Genomic DNA, 21,935 nt, shown 5'->3' with positions numbered 1-21,935 from the left:
AAGTATTCTCAGGGCTAGAGAGATGATGGTTCAGAGTTTAAGATCACTGGCTGCTCTTGCAGAGGACCCAGGTTCAGTTCCTAGCACCCACATGGTAGCTAACAGCCATCTACAACTCCAGTTCCAGGGAGGTCCGATGCCATCTTCTGGTCTCCATGGGCATTGCATGCACAAGAGCACTTCCAAACATGCAGGGAAAACCCATACACCTAAAATAAAGTATTTTCTTAGCAATTTATAGATCAAGTAACCACAAAAAAAATTCAGTAAAGATGCAGAAAATATGAATGATACAAATACAATTAAACTTGATCTAATAGGCATATATGAAGCTGCTCTTTATTATCATGTATAAACCATTAATAAGGTTGACAACATGCTAGTTACAATGTGAGTCTCATTAGATTTAAAAATATTGGTTTGGGGGGCTGGAGAGATGGCTCAGTGGTTAAGAGCACTGACTGCTCTTGCAGAAGGCCCAGATTCAATTCCCAGCACCCACATAGCAGCTAATAACCATCTGTAACTCCAGTTGCAGGGATCCAACACCACCTTCTGACCTCCACAGGCATTCCATGACATGGGTGCACTTAGACACATGCAAGCAATATACTCAAATGCATTAAAAATAAATAAAAAATTTTTTAATTAAAAAAAACTATTAGTTTGGTCCTGCAGAGACAGCCCAGTGGTTAAGAGCACTTACTAGTCTTGCAGAGCACCCACATCAAGTGCCTCACAACTGCCTGTAACTCAAGTTCCAGGGGATCCAGTGCTCTCTGACTTCTAAGGGCACTTAGACGTACATAATGCATAAAAAAATAAAATATTAGTTTGAGCTGGAGAGATGGCTCAGCAGTTAAGAGGGCTTGCCTGTCTTGCAAAGGACTCAGGTTTGGTTCCTTGCACCCACATGGTAGTTCACAAACATAACTCTAGTTCCAGGAGAGCTGACACCCTCTTCTGGCCTCTGTGAGCACCAGACATGCACATGGTGCACATACATGCAGGCAAACAGTCATACATATAAAATTTTAAAAACCTTAAAAGTATTAGTTAATACAGATCACATTCTCTGACCACAAGGCAAAATTTACAAATAAGAAGCTAGCTAACAAAAACCCATAATTTGGAAAAAATAGAAACATTTCTACATAGGCAATGGCTTAAATAAAAATAATGGAAATTAAAAGTGGTTAGGCTGGGTAGAACTGAAAATACTGCCTTATATGAAAAGCAGCTAAAATAATCTTTAGAGGGAAATTTATTTATTTATTTATTTATTTATTTATTGTCTTTCTAAGACAGGGTCTCCCTATAGCTCCAGCTGGTCTGAAACTAGACCAGGTTGGCCTTAATCACACAGGGATCCACCTGCCTCTGCCTCCTGAGTGCTGTGATTAAAGGTGTGCGCCACCATGCCCAGCTTGAATTTGTAATAAAAAATATTTATTTTATGTGTATGAGTGTATTGCCTGCATATATGTAAGTGTACCCCTATCATGCAATGCTTATGGAGGTCAGATAAGGGCACTGGATCCCCTGGAACTGAAGTTAGAACAGTTGTTCACACCGTGTGGGGGCAGGGAACCGAACCCAGGCCCTCTGCAAGAGTAGCCAGTGCTCTTAACCACTGAACTACCTCTCCAGCCCCAAGAAATTTATAAGTTTTAAAATTTATGTTACAAAAGAAGAATGGAAGAATGGCTAATGACAGCTGGGAAAAATGAACAGCGAAGTGCAAGAAGTAACAAAGAACAAAGCTACAAAGAATGATCACGGCCAAAATCAAAAGACAATGAAATCACTGCAAGATTGATCAAAAAACAAGGCAGATACAAACATTATTAGATGTTAAATGCAACATATATTAAAAATAATATTAGAAATGTTTGCCAGGATCTTTGACAATTTTGGTATGATAGACGAAGTACTAAGTGAAAATATGTCAAGCTAAGCAAAGTTTAAAAATAACAGAAAATCTAAATCATACAACCAATAAAAACTCTAAATATTTTTTGCAGTTTAAAATCTCCCTACATCAGGGCCAGATCATGGTAGCTTATATCTTTAATCCCAAAACTTGTGAGGCAGAGGCAGGCAAATCTCTCAGGCAGGTGAGATTGAGGCCAGCCTGGTCTACATAGCAAGTTCCAGGCCAGCTGAGGCTACAGGAAGATCCTGGAGGGTGGTGATAAGGGACTTGTAGTCAAGAGAGAAGACAGGTGATTTGACTAATCTTGTAGACATCCCAGTAAGAGACTTCCTGATCAGTGGACTGTTAAGCAGTTTCCAAACTATATTTAAAGTGTTCCAGGGCACTAAGACATTTAAATCTTTCTGAATTCCAGTGATATTTGACATTTCTCAAGTACCCCGAAACCTACTTGCTTTCAGTTCTCATCTTAAAAGTTACGTTGTCTTTTCACTTCTTTCAATAATATCCTATCTTTGCAGAGCTGAAATTTTTGTTAGTACTTAAAGTGGTTAAAAGTATCATCAGTATTAGTACGCAACAGAAGAGAAAGTGCAGTGGTACCCACCTGACTACAAGGTTTAAGAGCTTATGCACCCAAGACAGAAGGATGAAATCAAAGGTTTTTTGGACATTTATAGATACTTCTCAAACAACTAAATCATTAGGACATTAATTGCTTATCTCATTCTTTCAAAGTAACTAAAAGATTAATACCCCCACCCCCAAGCTAAGGATGATTGAACCCAGGGCCTTTTGCATGTAAGGCAAGCACTCTACTGCTAAGCCATATCTTCAGCCCTCTCTTAGGTATTTCTAAGAGAGCAAATATGAAAAAATTTACTAAAACGGTACACCAGAAACTTAAAAAAAAAAAACCCTTGTAGATGAAATGCTAGTATACTTCTCAATTATAGAACATTCTTTATAAGACTCTTCTGATTTTAGGACTGCATATGGTAAATCTAGCATCTAGAGATCTGTGAGGCATGGTTCTATGCTATGTAACTATTATGAGTATTAAATCCTTGATGTTCCTGCTTGGTACACTGACTGCTCACCTGTGCCTCAGGTGTCACCTGGAGTCAGAGAGCAGCAGTGCAGAATGGACACGGAGAGCCATGCAGGTGTCCCAAGCCTCACTCTACTTCGCCTCTGGCCTTACATTCCACATATCCTAATGCTATTAGTAAAGCTTGACATGAAATAAGATTTCTGATTTGTGTGAGATTTGATAATCTAATCACAAAGTTCATTAATAATTAATTGTGAATGGCATTTTTGTTTTGTTTTTTCAAAACAAATATCTTAAACTTCACAATTCTAAAATATTAGTGGAAATACAAAACAGCAGAAAAACTCAAAACTACTGCCTGTAGGAGCATAAATTAGCACAGCCATTTAGGAAAACTATTATTCAGTTGAACTAAATATGCACATATTTTATGACACAACAATTCCACTTTAAGATATATACTTTGAGAAACTCTTGTACACATGTATTAGGTAATATGTATAAGAAAATTCATAACAGAAATTTAAGTGTCCATTGAGGAATGACAGATCAGCTATGGTACATTTATATTATGGAATATTATAAAAATGATAAAAACAACACACAATAATTACATCTTGCAAGGTGGAGGAACCTAACAAACACAATGCTGACTAAAGAGAAAGTGAAAGGACGAAATTCAAAGATGAGAATAAAAATACGTTTTAGGGATACAAACATATATGGGGAAAAAAAATCAAGAAAATAAAGAGAAAATTAGCACAAATCCAGAATACCCTATGATCTTTGAGATGCAAAGAGGAGGAACATGGCGTTCAGCCCACCAGGTGCTTCTGGAGTTTGGTCCAGTTGTGTTTCTTAAGGTAGGTGGCTGATAGGGCTGCTGACCATCTTAGTGTTACTCTAACATACACAAAGACCTCACATGCACTTTTGTATGCTTATTTCATACTTTAAAGAGGAAAATGGGCCTCTATGGTGGCACACGCCTTTAATCCCAGCACTTGGGAGGCAGAGGCTGTGAGATTGAGGCCAGCCTGGTCTTCATAGTGAGATCCAGGCCAGCTGGGGCTACAGGGAGACCCTGTCTTCAAACAAACAAACAAACAAACAAACAAACAGAGAGGAGGAGGAGGAAGAAGAAAGGAGGAGGAGGAAGAGACTGGATTGTGGACTTTAAGACTCAATATGATTGTTATATGACAATGACTTTTGGTAAATAAATTACTAAAAAGATGGATACCAAAATGATAATCATAGTCATCACTTGTTACAGACTATGAGTGAGTAGTTTATTCATGTTTGTTTCTTTGGCTTTGTGTATTAAGCATACAGTTTTGGTGTTCTTTTAAAAACCAAATTAGTCCAGTATATTCAAGTATAGCACTGCAGCAGGCTGCACACCATGTTTTTTGGAAAAATCTTCACGATTCTTTGATCATATCCAGCACATATAGATATGTACATGTACACATAAGCACAGCAACATTATGACTGGTACTTTTGGGTTTCCATTTTACCCCTATTATAATCAAATCCTCATATAATTTAAAATTCTATTTCTGGTAATACTTTATACTTATCTCTCTTCTTGTATGCATGTATTACCTGCATATAGGTAAGTGCACCTGTGTTGTGCAATGCCCATGGAGGTCAGAAGAGGCTGTCGGATCCCCTGGGACTGGAGTTACAGACAGTTGTTGGCTGCCATGTGGGTGCTGGGATTCGAACCTGGGTCTTCTACAAGAACAACCAGTGTTCTTAACCGCTGAGCCATCTCTCCAGCCCAGGAATTACTATTTTTAAATTTATTCTTAACTAATTAATTTTTGAGACAGGTCTCTTTATGTATGGCTGACCTTGAATTTATAGAGATCTGTCTGCCTCTTACTCTCAAGTGTTCAGATTAAAGGCATGCACCAGTTTGCAAGGGAAATTTTAAGGAAAGTTTCTAAAACATGGTCTTGCACACAGAGCTAGCATTCAATTGATGATTTCCTTCAGTATCATGCTTTGTCTTTTAAGAAGTTAACATCATCTTACCTTTGTACTTAATGCTAACTGAGGAGCTTCTTGCTTGCCTAATTTTACTTCTATAAGGTGTCAAGGATCAAAGGCAAAGAGGAAAGGAGAGGTGAACCCTTCCATCAGCACAAGTGGCTACCTACCCATTGCCATCCTCTTTCCTGCCCCATTCAATTCTACCTAGGTCTTTGTAAGTTGATACTATAAGAAAGGGATTATTATCAAGGTACAAACAAAGCTGCTACATGCTGGCAGTAATATAATAACTAAGAAATTCAAGTTAAATATTTAAAATATTAACCAGGTACAAGATATACATTTATATCTTATTAAAATTATTTTGGGTTCTCAACTTAAAAAGCATACACACTTAAAATCAATTAAAGATGTACAATTACTCACATAATATTATTACTCTTGTGGGCTCTTCCAATGTTTTTACACCAACGATATTTACTAATATCATAAACCAGTAACTCTTCAGGGAAAAAGTAATTCCAACGCCGAATTCCTGAAATGCAAAGAATGTTTCTAAAAGTGCCATCACACTGTCATAAAATAGTAAATAAGGAGCAAGCTTAGCTTTACCTCCTTTAATGTCATTTTTAGTCACCAAAGAAAGAACAAATTGATCAACTTCAGGATAGGGTGAACACTGGAAACCTTCAATGGTTTCTGCTGGAAGAGGAAAGAATTATTTAGAAATGAGAACAGTTAATTGTTGAAAACATTAAACTTTAATCAAATTGGTTACTACAATTATGTGTTTTAAAGTGTCTCAGCTTTTTTGTGTTTCTTTGCAATTGGCCTTATCTGTTCTGAGTTCTTGCTATGCTACAATGAGGTAGTTAAAATTCGAACTTCACTTAGGTCAAATGTTGATGTCCCCCAGGTGGCTGATTCCTCCAAGGGGCAGGGCCTGCTGTGGGTGGGGGGTGGACTACTGAGGGGCTGCTGGGAGCCATCTTGGAATGGAAGCTGTGAGCCTAGCTCTGGGTAGCAGGAGCAGCTGGGCGTGCTCAAGGACAGAATGGCCTGTCAGAATGGACCTGGGGTGAGACTGCTGGCCCCTGAGGCATGAGTGAATGCTAGCGGTGACTATGGGCATGGCACAGGATATGGTGGTCTCTGATATGGTGGTCTCTGAGCCAGGGAGGCGCTGTTGGAGCTGAGCAGAATGGAGCTAGGCACCGGGTGCTTGTTTTTTTGTAGGTCACTCCCCCCCACCGCGCAACAATAATAAATGCACATAAAGATATGTTGTATGGTTTGCCTGATAGTGCAAGAGGCCCTGAGAGAACTCTGGTGACAGTTGACTAGCTTTATAGAAAGTCTCTGAGATAGTTTTAGCTGATTTCTTCACTCTGACAAGGAGAAGGCAGCCTCTCACCTAAGCACTGCACATTTCTACCAGCTAAGTCTGGGCATTGCCTTGAGCTGGCCTTGGCATTCTTCTGTTGAATATAAATGACCCCAGAGAACTCCAACATCAGATAAGGCCCCTCTGAGATTATGAAGATTCAAGACAAAAAAGGGCTTCTGTGTTATCATGTCTGAGCACATGAGAGAAATCACAAACATTTTCCAAACCACAAATATGACCAAATAATACTTTCTATCCTGGCTGACACAGCAGTTGCTACTGTTTTGCCAATTATAGTGTGGCTCTCCCTCCAGTCTGTCTTCCTTCTAGGTAAGATTTCTTAAGATAACCAATCACAAACTGGGTGTGGTGGCACATGCCTTTAATCCCAGCACTAGGGAGACAGAAGCAGGCAGACCTTTGTGAGTTCAAGGCCAGCCTGGTCTATAGAGTTCCAGCCCAGCTGAAGCTACAGGGAGACCCTGTCTCAAAAAGACCAAAAAAAAAAAGAAAGAAAAAAAAAAAGAAAAAGAAGATAAACAATCACACAGTTATCTGTCAAGTTAACATATGTCCATGCCTCCTTGTGTATTCCCTCAAACTCAAATCACCTAATCTAGGCCCAAAGATTTTAAGCCCTGTTCTGTTGTCTTCAAAACTCAATCTGTGTTCCCTTAGGTCTCTAACTGGAAGGCACTGACAATACAATTTTATCTTGTACCTAATAAGTTACTATTATAGTTTAGAATGATCCATTTACAAATTCACCTGTTTTTAAAATATTCTAAAATTATTCTTATTTTATGTGTATGAATGTTATGCCTGTATGTATGTAAGTGCACCGTGTCATGCAATGTCTGCAGAGGCCAGAAGAGGGTACCCTGGAACTGGAATTACAGTTATTAGCCACCATATGAGTGCTGGGAATCAAACCCAGGTCCTCTGTAAGAGCAGCCAGTGCTCTTAACCACTGAGCTATCGCGCCATCCTCAAATTTACTTAAGTTTTAATGACAGGAAAATCTGGTTTTCTTAAAAACAGTTTATATTTCACTTATAAAATTTAAATATGTAACTGGAAAAATTTTGGAAAATATTTCAGTGTAGAAATAAGAAAATTTCCCCCAAATGTCTAAAATACACCTTAAACAATCAGAAGAAAATAAACATGTAAGAAAATGTTATTCATATTTTAATGGGCTTATAATAATATAATTGGAGTGTGCATGCGTGCGTGTATGTGTAGTTGTTGATGTTACTCTTGTTGCTGGTGGCAGGGTTAAGGATCTGTTGAATCCAGGGCAAGTGATAGGTAAGTGCTCTACCACTAAGCTACATCCCCAGCTCCATACTTGTAACTTTAGAGTCTACTTTTTCTCTTACTAACATAAATAGGTGTCCTACACATTATATAGGTTTTACAAATCCAAACTTAGTGGTTATAAAATGTTTATATAAGAAACTTTAGGATCAGCCAGGCATGGTGGCACACACTTTTAATCCCAATACTTAGGAGGCAGAGGCAGGTGGATCTCTGTGAGTTAAAGGCCAGCTTGGTCTGCATGATAAGTGCCAGACCAGCTGGAGGTACAGGGAGACCCTGTCTCAAAAAGTCCAAAAAAAAAAAAAAAAGAAAAGAAACTTTAGGTAAAAACCCTGTATGCTCTTAAGTACAGGAATGAGTAAAATATGATAGAGCCATACAGAAAACACTGTAGCCATGAATAGGCTCATTGTATATTGGAAACATAGGAAAAGCTCAGCAGGGTTAAACAAAAAACTACTGCAGTAGTTACTGGGCTTTTAAATTAAATTATATTTATTTAATTTGTGTGTGTGTGTGTGTGTGTGTGTGTGTGTGTGTGTATGTGTGTGTGTGTGTGTGTGTTGTGTGTGTGTATGTGTGTTTGCCACAACTTAAGTATGGAGGTCAGAGGACAACTTGTGGGGGTCAATGCCCTCCAACCATGTGGGTCTCAGAGATGGAACTCAGGCTTGGCAGCAAGTCATCTCAAGCCATCTCATCAGCCCGCCAGTCTTTTGATTATGGACAAAAGGTTGAAAGAAATCATGTAGTTCTTATTTTGATGTGTTTATTTTATATAAATACACATATACACTACTTATACATTCTTTAAATATATTAAATGAAAATCAGTTGATATTTTAATTAGTAAGCACCTTCTAATATTTTTAGTGTGTCCAATCTTGGTAGAAACGTAGGAGTATTCATTTTTAAATGACCAGCAAATACAGATATTTAAACTTTAAGATTTTTAAGACAAAATAGTTTTTAGATTCTTAATTTTAATAGGAAATTGTTTTCTTAAAGTTACCTGAAATACCAGTGTTGTTAAAACACTCAGCTCGCTTTCTTTTATTCTGAGATGTGTCACATGTAAGAATTCGTAAAGTATCTGAGAATCTGAAGAGAGTATGTAAAAGAAATAAATTATGTTATGTTAAAGTAGCATGGCTAGAGAGAGGAAATGGAGTTCCAGGTAGTTGACTTTTAAACCACAAAAGTACCAGTCTTACCATAACAAAAAAAAAGAGTATGATTTGCTAATTACAAAAATTATTTTCTTTAATAATTGTTTGGTGATTGTTTAAAATACTTCCCTCAGAGTAAATCCAAGGATTATAGGGTGGCTGGCATGGTAGAAAGTATAGTTTTGGGGCTGGAGAGATGGCTCAGCAGTTAAGAACACTGGTTGTTCTTGAAGAAGACCTGGGTTCAAATCCCAGCACCCACATGGAAGCTAACAACTGTCCGTAACTCCAGTCTCAGGGGATCCGACAGCCTCTTCTGACCTCCGCGGGCATTACACTACACAGGTGCACTTACTACATGCAGGCAATATACGCATACACATAAAATTTTTTAAAAAGGTATAGTTTTACTCTCCAAACACAGAGTCTGAAATGTTTGTTATGATTTTAGAAGTATGAATAATAGGAAGAAATGAAGAAAAGAAGAATCAAGGCATGAGGGAAAATGACCAAAATTAACTGAATAACTAGGGACATTAATATCCATGAATAGCAGAGCCTTTTATTCTAGAGGTGTGACCCCACACATTAACTTGGATGCACAAACATGGGTAAGGTAATCTTGCTTAGGTAAGAACCACTCCTATGAGTGCACTAAAACCAGAAGGGTCAGAACTTTTATACTACTATGGCACTTCCCAAAGTACAGACACTGCATACCACCACCATGTCGGAACAGACACGTGGCTGCTATAAACATGCTATGTATATAGCTTAAACTTAGCAACCGTGGAAGGTCATTATTTCCACTTTAAAAAAAAAAAAAAAAAAAACCACTAGCCAGGTATGGTGGCACACACCTTTGATCCCAGCACTCGGGAGGCAGAGGCAGGCAGATCTCTGTGAGTTAAAGGCCAGCCTGGTCTACACAGTGAGTTTCAGGACAGCTGGGGCTACAGGGAGACCATCTCAAAAAGACAAAAAAAAAAAGTTTTCTTTGATCTTGCTGTTATTAAAGAAACTTAAAATTGAGATACATGAAAAAAAAGAACTAACCAATCTATCTTCCTCACTACACACAACTTTCCCTAGAGAAACATATTTTATATTTATTTTTTTGTTGTTTGTTTGTTTGTTTGTTTGAGACAGGGTATCCTGTCTAGCCCCAGCTGGGCTAGAACCAATAGACCAGGCTGGCCTTCATCTTAAACTCCTTATCTTCCTGATTCCATCATCCAAATGCTGGGATTACAGACATGTGCGTGCCACCACACGGGACATGAAGCACATTCTGAGCTGACAAAATTGCCAGTCTAGAAAAAGTAGAATGAATAAAACATAGAAACTTAAATGTGCAACAATAGACCTGATAATCAAGCATGTCATTATAATACAAATGCATAGAGCCATTAAAAGTTTTTTTGTTTTGTTTTTTTAAAGCTGGGTGTAGTAGTGCTAATCCCAGCATCAAGAGACAGAGGCAGGTGGATATCTTTGAGATCGAGGCCAGCCTGATCTACATAGTGAGCTCCAAGTCAGTTGGGACTGCAGGGAGACCCTGCTAGTTAGCTGTTGACAAACTATATTAACTTGGCAAATGCTTGTGATATGATGTTGAATAGAAGAAGCAGGTAACATAACCGTATCAGCAATGACCTCAAGGGAAAAACAAACACATTTTGTGTGGATTAGTGCTAGGGATTGAATCCAAAGCCTTGAGTATGCTAGGCACATGCTCTACCACTGAGCTTCATCCCAAGCAAGAAATGACTTATGAATAAAGGAGCTATGCTAGCTATACGTGTTATGTGTATGTGTGGAAGAAAACTAGACAAAAGTAATTATATTTTCAAACGGAATACAAGTGGTATTTTCTTCTTTATGAAGTAATAATCATTTTAGAGTAACTGGGAAATACATTAAATATAACTATAAAAAGAAAGAGGAAACTAAATGGTTAGAAATATCTCTTGCTGCTATTTTTCAGTTATGAGCAAAGATTTTTATGAACAAACTTTAAGGTAGAATCAATTTATACAATTCAGACTTTAGCAATATGCAATGCCATTCCCACTTTAATATTCATAAATATATGACATACTAATTCTGGAACTACATACCTGATGTTGCTAACCAAGGAAGAGAGAAAATACTGGTTTTCTTGAGAAATATCTTTTGACTGTTTAGGAAAAAACTTGTTATCTTCAGCGACCTCCAGAGCCACACACTTTCCTATTTTTGATGATTTATACAGCCGAAAGTTTCTGTTTCTTGTATAAACTCCTGCATCAAAAAAGTAATTTTAAAAAAGAATGCATGTTTTAGTGATTAGTTTTATAGTCAGAAAATAGTGTTTTTCTACAGAATGGCTAGAAGAGACAATTATTTTCCATATGTAGCTGTAAACAAAAAGCATTTAAATTGAGATAAACTTAAGTTAACATGGAAGAATGCCACATCCAGAAATAGCAAGCTAAATTATTTTGGCACAACTGTCCAATTGAAAACAAACAGAAAATAGATAAAGGGCCAGAAATAAAGTTTGAAACTACTGAGAGCTGCCAAGGTAGTAAGGGTTTGGGGCACAAAATCCCAGAGAAAATGGAGGCATCAAGAAAAAAAATAAAGTATCTACAATAAATCTAATGTAGGATGTATTAGATTCCTATCCATAAAACATGGGGGGAAATTAGAGAAAACTAAGTAAATAGGCCTATCATGTACCAGTACTGGACCAAGAACTGATCAATACAATGAACGGTGGAATAGAATAGAGTCCAAAACATACACAGACACTCAATTTATGGCAAAGGTGGTACTGCTGACCAGTCCAAAAAGGACTGTCATTTCAACAAACGGAGCCGAGACAACTTTTTATTTTCCACAGAATAAAAGATGAGTCCTGACTCCTGCACTCAATAAACAAAAATCCATTGCAAGCAGGTCATAGAACCTAAGTATAGCCCAAGCTGGCACTGACTTGCCTTTCACAAAGTACACAGGACAGTGGACAGCTGCCAGTGCTACTGACCTAGATCCACAAAAAGATGCTTTTCTCCCATGTTATTCTTCACAACTAAAAATGAAAGATCAGGGCCACTTTGCTCAGGTGACCGTAGCTTCTCTGGGGTCTCTGAGTTCAATGTCCATCTCTCTTCTATAGCTTTATCTATGGACATTTTATTAAAAGAAATTTCTTGTTTTAATGATACATTAGAAAATGATACATGGGAAACTCCATGGTCCATTATCTCTGGAATCCTATCATCATCTTCCTTGGCAATGAAGTGAAGAGCAGGCTGGAAGATTTTTCTCACAAAATTACCTAAGGAGAAAATGTATACGGATTACAATCAAATTCTTTTTCATAAACTATAACTTAATGTCTAGGCATAAACATACACACAATTTTATACCTTAGGACTTTTTTCTAGTTTTAAAATGGAGTTGTTGCTATAAATTGTAATATGTTTCTCCTGCTGCCTTTTTTGTCATCTTCTATTCTTTCAATTCCCACTGGCAAGGGACGGTTGTAAACACATCACATATTGCTAGTAGGGGCTTGAGCCCAGATAAAGTCCACTCTCACTACTACAAAAGGAGTACAATGATCGCTACGGTCCGTGACTCAAGGATGAGGGGTCTGTATTCGGACACTGCTGTGGAGACGGACAGAACACCAGGACTCTGCCCTGGCCTCCTGTAGTCAGCATACTGGGCAAAATTCTCACAAGCTTACAAAGTTCTCTTTCTCTTGCCACAACATGCCCAAGGAACCCTCACTTTGACAGTCTCAAGGTTGTTACCAATCATAACCTCAAACTGGTCATGAGATGATCTATGGCCTCAGAGCTAAAATCCAGAATTAAAGCAATTAATACATCTTACATTTCAACATCTGCCCTAAGAGTCTGCATAGATGATTCTACCCGTACCATAAAAAAATTGCTAAGACAATCTGGAACGTCTTTAAACTCACATGTACTATTTATACCACACAATGAAATAATAATTCAGCTGCAAGTCTCATGTATAATAATAGTACATAAATGAAATAATGCAAGAAAAATTTAATCTCTAGAACTGTAACTGTAGGTTTCTTTATCACTTTATATATCAGAAAAGTTTGAGTCTTTAAATCATAACATAAGGATGCTGTTCTGATTACTTTTTCTGTTGCTGTGATAAACACCACGACATAAAGCAACTTGGGGAGGAAAGTTTATTTGAGGAGGGAGGTTTACTTCATTTTACTTCAAGTGACAATCCATCACTGAGGAAAGTCAGTACAGGAGATCAAGACAGGGACCTAGAGGCAGGAACTGAAGTAGAGACCACTGAGCAAAGCTGCTTACAGGGGGCTGAAAAGATGGTTCATCGGTTAAGAGTGCTGGTGGCTCTTCCAGAAAACTGGTTTGATTCCCAGCACCCACATGGCAACTGTCTGTAACTCCAGGTCCAGAGGATTAGACACCCTCTTCTGCCCTCTGTGGGCATTGTATGCATGGATGCACTTATGTGCATGTAGGCAAAACACTCATGCACATTTAAAAAAAAAATTAAAGCTCCTTACAGGCTCTCTTCCTCTGTCTTGCTCAGTTAATTTTCTTATATAGACCAGGCCCACCTGCCTAGGCATGGGACTGCCTACTGTGGGCTGAACCCTCCTACATCCATTAGTGATCAAGAAAGTGCTCCCTGGACATACCCACTGGGCAACCTGATGGAGGAAATTCCTCAGTTGAGGTTCCCTGCTCCCAAGGTGTCTCCAGTTTGTGTCAAGTTGACAGAAATGAACCAGCACACATCCTCTAAACTCAAACTCCTTTCTCTAAATATGATTCTCTTATTCAAAGAAAGAAATATTACTTATTTTTTGTTTTGCTTTTTAAAGGCAGGGTGTTGCTATGCAGCCCAGGATGGTCTTGAATTTGCTCCTAAGTCTCCCAAATTCTAGGATTACAGAATTTGTGACAGCAGGATTGATACATATTTAGTGGGGTTTTTTATTTTATTTATTTATTTTATGTGTTTGAGTGCTTTGCCTGCATGTTTATAAGTGTACCAAATACATGCAGAGGCCAGAAAAGAGCTTTGGATCCCCTAGAACTAGAGTTACAGATAGTTGTTAACTGCCATGTAGGTGCTGGAAACTGAACCTAGGTTCTTTGAAAGAGCAGCCAGAGCTCTTAACAACTTAGCCATCTCTCCAGCCCCCAAGTTTAGTGCTTTAAAAGAAACTGGAGCTGGGTTTGGTGGCACATGCATGTAATCTCAGTTCTCAGGAGACTGAGCTTGAGGACAGCCAGGGCTATATAGAAAGACCTTGTCTCAAAATGAATAAATAGGGGCTGGAGAGATGGCCCAACGATTAAGAGTGCTTTCTGCAGAGGACTTGAGTTTAGTTCCCAGCACCACACAGACAGTTACCAGACAGCTCACAACCACCTTTAACTCCATCTTCAGGAGATTCAGCACCTTTTTGTGGCCTCTGTGGGTACCTGAACTCATAAAACATAAATTCATGCAGACAAACACATACATGATTGATAAATAAATAAATAGTAGGCATTAAACATTAAAATGAAAGCAAAAGCATTTGATCCTTGCAATAACATATAGATATGATTATTTCTGGAATGAAGGAGAGCAGTAAATACTGAGTGAGATAAGTCACAGCATATCAAAGGATTCTGAAACAATGTAAGCACTAGTTTCTAAAGTCAGCTTTCCTAGAAACTTCAAATTGCATCTACCTGACCTCAGATAATAACAGAAGTGAGACCAGGACAACAGAAATGGTAGCAAGGGCAGGGCAGAGGCAGGGAGGCCTTTGACCTTTGGCAAGAAGCTGACTTGGTCAGAGTATAATGGCAGTCAGCCAGCTTACATCTTAGCACACTGGCTCCCAGCCAACTACCTTGCTGTCTCCTTCCCTTTTCTACTCTTAAGCCCTCCCTCCTCCATATCCCCTTTCCCAGTTCGTTCACCAGAGACTCTTATCATGTGGGAATAAGTCAAAAGAACTTCATAGAAACTTAGGTACTGTGGCAGAAGAGTATTGTACCATCAAGTTCTCTAATCTCTTACATTTGATCTCCTTCCTCTTTCTACTAGGCTAGTAATAGGAACTTGAAGTGTCATCAAGAGAAAAACTGAGAAAGGGGAAATCAAGGGGAAATGTAGACTAGTTTGTATTCCCTGCACCTGATTTCTGGCATCAGAATGAGACAGGCTTGGATGCTAGCCCATTCATCAGTTCTGACTGTCTCTCATTTGGTTATGCTGGACTAGCCACTGCTTCCAAAGTAGCCATGAACTCCTGTTTCTACTTTCTTACTCTTGTCTATGTGATGGAATTTTAGCCATAGCTCAGATGGACTATCATCTGCTTTCAGAAGATACCTATAGCAGAGACTGCTTGCTACCCAACAAATATCTGTTCTCTTCGTCCCTAGCAAGATTCTCAATTTGTAGCCTTATGGTCAGAAGTCATAGAACAGACCGTGAGGAATCAAAAAAAATGTTTTCACATTCTGCTTAAAATTCATGCATTCACTCAATGAGTATTAAATGCCTACTTATAGTTACTATTGCTGTTGTTAATATTTTAAATATTAATATATGTTAATCACTGAAAATAGAGAGTAAGAAACAGTCCCTGCCATACGGAAACATTAACTAGCACTGGGAGATGACTCAGAGGATAAAGTGCTTGCTACATAAGCATGAGGGCTGGAGTTTGGATCCCCAGAAACCACATCTATAACCCCAGCCCTGGGGGGAGGGTTGTCAGAGACAGGCAGGTCCTGGCAGCTTGCTGGCCAGCCAACCTAGCTGAAACAGCAATCTTCAGGTTCAGCAAGAGACTTTGTACGTGGAAAAGTGATGATGGAAGAATCACAATGTCAACCTCTGGCCTGGACATGTGTCCATATGAATGAATGCACCCACACCTACATGCACACACATATGCATCATACCCCCAAACACAGGGAAACATAAACACAGAAACACTACAGAGACTAGAGAAGATAAGAAAACAGGAAACCACCTCAGGGAGTAGTAAATGCTTCTGCACAATAGTACTGGACACTGTACACCCAGAACACTAGCCTTTTAAATCTTAGGGTTGGAGGGGCGACAGATGACATTAAGTATACAGAGTGTTGATAGATCAGCTGAACTGGAGTTCAGACAGCAGCAAGAAAAGTGCAAAGACCCAAGCACTAGAGAAAAGGCCTGTTGTGGGAGCACAGTGGGCCTCACCGCATGAGCTAAAGCATCTACCCTTTTCCTGAAGACAGAGAACCCCCAAAGAGTTTGAGGCACACCAGTGCTACAACCAGTCCACTCTAACTAAACCAGCAGGTAGAGAGATGCATAGAGATCGAAGACACCAACATGTCTACTGGATGGTAGTCATACACTCAGCAATGGACATTACAGGAGAAGGAGCAAGTTTTCAGGGAGGGATAAGGAGCATGGGGAAGGACATGCTGAGCTGAAGTGTGGGAGGGAATGTTGGGAGGCAGTTGTTGCAGGAGTATGGCTCTAGAACAATCTGGGCTAAAGATAAGGATTCTTATGGGTTGTCAATACTGATGGTAATTGAAGTCATGAGAGAGAATGATCATGAAAGGTGATAAAGTGAGTAAAGCATCAAGCACAGAGCCTGTAATCACTAACATAAGGGATGAGAGGATGAGACAATAAATGCCCAGTGGGGAGATAAGGACCCTGTGTTCACAGTACTCTAGCTCAGTATGATCCAGTATTTCTCTAATCCAGCACTTATAGTCACAACATCTATGCCAGTCCTTTAATGACTGTGTCCATGCCTTTTACTCTAGGTGGTTGTGAAGCTTCAAGACACCTGTAGCTCTGAAAGGGGTTGCCTGTTACCTGAATGTCAGTAAACTGCCACTCTTTAAGCCTAGGACTCTCTGGCGTACCCCTGCTTTGATAAACACTGAGGACTCTGGCTTCTATTCAGCCTTCCTTATTTTTTTGGTGCCCTCATTTGGCCTATTGTGTCTTCTCTAAATTGACTTCATTTTATTTGAGGGTCTTTGTAATCCTAGGACAAATATTCTGGTTACACTTTCAGACTTATATACTTAGGCTTCATTCCAATTCCAAAGTTCTTCCCCTGGGACAATAAGCCCTGCTTAATATTACCTGGGGCCCAACCCCCAAACCAAGGCTAATTCAAGGCAAAAAGTAAAGGCCAGGAACCCAGGTACAAGGTATTGTAGATAAGGCCTTGTACAACTTACTAGAAAACTGAAATGAATCTTGTTGGAACAAAACCCAGTACCAGGTACACATGGCCATCCCAACATTTATGTTAAGAGGCAATAATGCCACAGATATCCCAAGTACGTTAAACTGCCTGGACTAGAAAGATAGGTCATGGCCCAATTCCCAGTCCTGAAAACACAAAAACTCATACTTGGTCCTTTTAGTAGAACTTAGCAACCATAGAAACTGACAAATATTCAGAAAATTTCAAGAGAAGTAGCAAATATGAGCTTTTAATGTAACTGTGATTTTTTTTTAAAGGTAGCCAGTGTACTTACCAACATGAATGTTATCTTTAAATGCCACATCATGGAGCTGAAATATTAGATGGCAGCTAAATTTTTCTTCAGTGCTAGAATCCAAGTTGAAAACATCTTCAGATGAACAATGAACACTGTACAACTCTTGAAGTGCTTTACAAACATACTAAAACACAAGTAAAGAATTTATGGTTTTGGTTTTAATTTTTTCTATGAGTAAAATTAAAAAATCCTGTTTACAAATAAGTTTTTAAGTTTAAAAACTGGGGCTGGAGCTGAGAGTGGTGGCACATACCTTTAATCTCAGCACTTAGGAGGCAAAGGCAGGGGCATCTCAGTGAATTCAAGGCCAGCCTGGTCTACATAGTGAGTTGCAGTCCAGCTGGGGCTACAGGGAGACCCTGTCTCTTTTTTTTTTTTAAAAAAAAAAAAAAAAAAAAAAAAAGTGGGGCTGGAGAGATGGCTCAGTGGGTATGAGCACTGGCTGTTCTTACAGAAGGCCTGGGTTCAAATAAGAGAACCCACATGGAGGCTAACAGTCATCCATAACTCCAGTTCCAGGGGATCTAACACCCTCTTCTGTCCTCCTCAAGCACTGAACGACACAGGTGCACTACATATATGCAGGCATAACACTCATACACATAAAATAATAAAAATAATTTTTTTTGTCCTTTTGAGATAGTGTCTCCCTGTAGCCCCAGCTGTCCTGAAGTACCAGGCTGGCCTCGAACTCACAAAGATCCACCTGCCTCTACCTCCCAAGTGCTGGGATTAAAGCTGTGTGCCGCCATGCCCGGCTTAAAAATAAAAGTTTTTTAAAGTTTTTTTTTTTCTTTTTTTTTCTTTTTAAAGCAGGGTCTCCGTGTAGCCCCAGCTGTCCTGGAACTCACTATGTAGACCAGGCTGGCCTCGAACTCACGGAGATCCGCCTGCCTCTACCTCCCAAGTGCTGGGACTACAGGTGTGCGCCACCATGCCCGGCTTTTTAAAAAGTTTAAACATAGAATTACTTTCACAATATTTACAATAGAACAATCTTAGTGATTTACTCATAAATTCATCATTTAAAAAATACTATGTGTTTATATTCAAAAATTCATAGGCTTTCAGAGCTAAAGAAAACTCCTAGAAGTCAACTTATATATTAATTTCCTCTAAAATCACAATAAAAAGTTCCTTTTTAAGCTATATCCATCTCTAGGAATATAGCCTTGGGGTGATGACTTGATATTGATCGCTGGCAGCAAGCATGTGGTACAGTGTCCAAGATGTGGATTCAGAAAGATCTAAGTTTGAATTCTGGCTTGGCCCTCCTGCCAGCCCTGTGGCTCTGGTCAAAATCCTGACATTTCTCAACTGTGAGATAGGACTGATGAATATCACCTAACATTTGGAGTTGTTATAAGAAGTAAGGAGAAAATGAGATTAAGGAATTAGCACAATTCTAACACATATCACTGCTTAAAAGGACTGCCTGTGCAGCCCAGGACAAGCTACTTCTCCCAGACGGTCAGTCTTCTTGCTGGCAAACCGAACCTCCTAAAAACTGCCATGTGGGATTACCTTGAAACTTGCAAAAATGTTTGTAAAAGTTTGTCACCCACCTAAATACCTAATAAGTATGCAATAAATTGTAGTACATGATTTGAGTCTACTTTTAGTAAATTTTCATTTTCTCAGATTCCCTCGATCTGTCACTCCACATCAAATTCTCCCTATATATCCTCTTTTCAGTACTTACACAGCTATAATTTTACACTGATTATATTATTATTTTCATATCTGCTTCCTCTGTATTACAGAGGAGGTCTCCCAATATCTGTTCTCTCCTTATTCTACAGAAACAAAACCCCGATTTTTAGCTAAGTGAGAGGCATCTAGAATAAAGACGCTCCTTTACAGCAAGTGTGACCACTGCATAAGTGTGGCCAATGGGGTATGAAAAGAAGCAGAGCATGTTATTTCTAAGCTATAATCTTAAAGACAAGGGGCATGCCCTGGCCTGCCCCTTTTCTACTGGAATGCAGACACAGTGGTGTGAACCATCTTGGACAATTTGAATAAGGCAACATTTTAGGAAGAACAAAGCAACAAGCTTAGTCTTTAATACAGTACAGCCATGCTCCTTATTACATGAGCAAGAAGTAAGCTTTCATCTTCTTTAAGCCACTTAATCTTGGATCTTTTCTATGGCAGCTAAGTCTATCCTAATTTCTTATTCTTCATTAGATTAAAATTTCTATGAAGGGGATGGACAGATGGCTCAGTGGTTAAGAGCACCTGCTGCTCTTGAAGAGGACCCAAGTTCAATTCGTATCATGTACATGGTGGCCTAAAAACCATCAGTAACTCCAGTTCCAGGGAATCTATACCTTTTTTATGACCTCTGTGGGCATTGCAGGACACAGGTGCACTCACATTCATGTAGGCAATATACTCATACAATAAAGATAAAGATAGTAATAAAATATTTTTTTTAATTCTATCAAGTCAGAAACTATGTCTGAAACTATTCCTGAAACCCAGGTACAGGGCCTGACACTCAGTAGGGCTGAAAAGTTTTGGTAGATGAACAGAAGTCTGTGCTTTGACACTACAGAAAATAAATTTAGTGGCTCTTAAGTTTCTAGTAACCAATGTTTCTCAAATTACCTTTCCCAAATTAAATTTTAGATAGAATTTATTGTTATTTATACAACTAAAGAATAAAATCTAGAGCTTAAAAATACATGATTACTATATTACTGACAAAATACATTAGCACAGCTGGGTATGGTGGAACACACCTTTAGTCCCAGCATTTGGGAGACAGAAGCAAGCGGTTCTCTGTGAGGTCGAGGCCAGCCTGGTCTACATAGTGAGTTCCAGACCAGCTGGGGCTACAGGGAGACCATATCTCAAAAAGACCAAAAAAAAAAAAAAAAAATTAAAATGCATTAGCACTGGAATTTATCCTAAATTGTAGGACTGGCTTTATTAAAATGTATCAGTTAAGACATTAAACCAAAGTGTAATAATATGTCCAGTTGTTACTAATCACTTATTTATTAACTATATGTTAATTTAGAGATAAGAACTAGTCTAATTTTATGGGTGTGATAGTACACACCTGTAATCCAAGCACTTACTTGGAAGGTAGAAGCAAGAGGATCAGGAGTTCAAGGTCATCCTTAGCTACATTGTAAATTGGAAGACTACTTGGGCTTATATGAGACCTTGAGTCTAAAAACAACAAACAAGCTGGACCAGGTGGCACATGCCTTTAGTCTCAGCAGAGGCAGGCAGATCTCTGTGAGCTCAAGGCCAGCTTGGTCAATATAGTGAGTCCCAGGCCTGCTGGGGCTACAGAGAGAAAGGGGCTCAAAAAGACCAAAAACAAACAAACAAAAAAAACAAGCAGGGCTGGGCTTGACACACACCTTTAATCCCGGTTCTAGGGAAGCAGAGACAGGAAGATCTCTGTGAGACTGAGGCCAGACCGGTCTACATAGCAAGTTCCAGGCCAGCGGGGCCATAAGGAGAGACCCTATCTCAAAAAAACAAAACAAAAACCAAAGAAACCAAAAAGGGTTAGCAAGATGGCTCAGTGGGTAAAGGTACTTGCTGCCAAGCCTGATGACCTGAGTTGGAGCCCCAGGACCCATACAGTGGAAGGAGACAACCAGTGCCTGAAACCTGTCCTCTGATGTCCACATTCCATTGTGGCACATGCATGTGCACACAACACACCAAAATAAATAAATGAAAGTGTAATTCAAAAACAAACAACAAATAGATAAACTTATGTTTCTTCTCTCAGACTCAAAATATACTTACTGGATTATAAACTTGTATGCAAGTATCACATAGTAAACATATTGAATAAAAATGTTGTATAATCCAAATCAAAAACCCCATAACATTTTTCACAGAATTGGAAAAAAACCATCCTAAGATTCATATGGAAGCACAAAAGACATTGGCTAGCCAAAGCAACCCTGAGCACTAAGAGCAATGCCAGAGGGAGTACTATACCCGATTTTAAGCTGTATTACAGAGCTATAGTCATAAAAACAACATAGTACTGGCACAAAAATAGACCCATAGGTCAATGGAACAAACCTGAAGACCCAAATATGAGTACATGCAATTTCAGCCACCTGATATTTGACAAAGGGGCCAAGAACATTCACTGGAGGAAAGACAGCATGTTCAGCAAATGGTGCTGGCAAAACTGGATCTCCACCTGTAGAAGAATGAAATTAAACCCCCATCTTTCACCTTGCACAAAAGTCAATTCTAAATGAATCAAAGACCTCAATGTAAAGCCTGAAACTCTGAAACTGTTACAAGAAAACATTGGACTTTGTAAACCGGACACCAATATCCCAGGAAACAAGGGCAAGAATTAACATGTGGGACCTCATTAAACTAAAAAGCTTCTGTATATCAAAGGAGGCAACCAGGAAGTGAAGAGAAAACCCACAGAATGGGAGAAAGTCTTCACCAGTGACTTATC

The 21,935-nt window shown here is 39.0% G+C and overlaps 1 protein-coding gene across 10 annotated transcripts in view; it reads right to left on the bottom strand.

Moving 5' to 3' along the window:
- Primpol (primase and DNA directed polymerase) overlaps positions 1 to 21,935 on the bottom strand; it is a 42,747-nt gene that overhangs the window by 5,257 nt on the left and 15,555 nt on the right. For 9 of the 10 annotated variants that reach the window (XM_029556382.1, XM_029556386.1, XM_017803315.2 and 6 more), the window contains 6 exons: positions 17,453 to 17,600; positions 11,902 to 12,195; positions 10,991 to 11,153; positions 8,714 to 8,802; positions 5,604 to 5,693; positions 5,418 to 5,526 (listed from right to left, as the gene is read on the bottom strand). In XM_029556382.1, coding sequence (XP_029412242.1) covers positions 5,418 to 5,526; positions 5,604 to 5,693; positions 8,714 to 8,802; positions 10,991 to 11,153; positions 11,902 to 12,195; positions 17,453 to 17,600 — 893 coding nt within the window. The remainder of the gene's footprint in view (positions 1 to 5,417; positions 5,527 to 5,603; positions 5,694 to 8,713; positions 8,803 to 10,990; positions 11,154 to 11,901; positions 12,196 to 17,452; positions 17,601 to 21,935) is intronic. The other variant, XM_029556390.1, reaches the window with a different exon arrangement.

Source organism: Nannospalax galili, unplaced genomic scaffold (assembly GCF_000622305.1).
Source record: "Nannospalax galili isolate Female #2095 unplaced genomic scaffold, S.galili_v1.0 scaffold46, whole genome shotgun sequence".
Lineage (NCBI taxonomy): Eukaryota > Metazoa > Chordata > Mammalia > Rodentia > Spalacidae > Nannospalax > Nannospalax galili.
The sequence above is the reverse complement of the archived record's forward strand: the minus strand, read 5'-3'. Positions and strand labels throughout refer to the sequence as shown.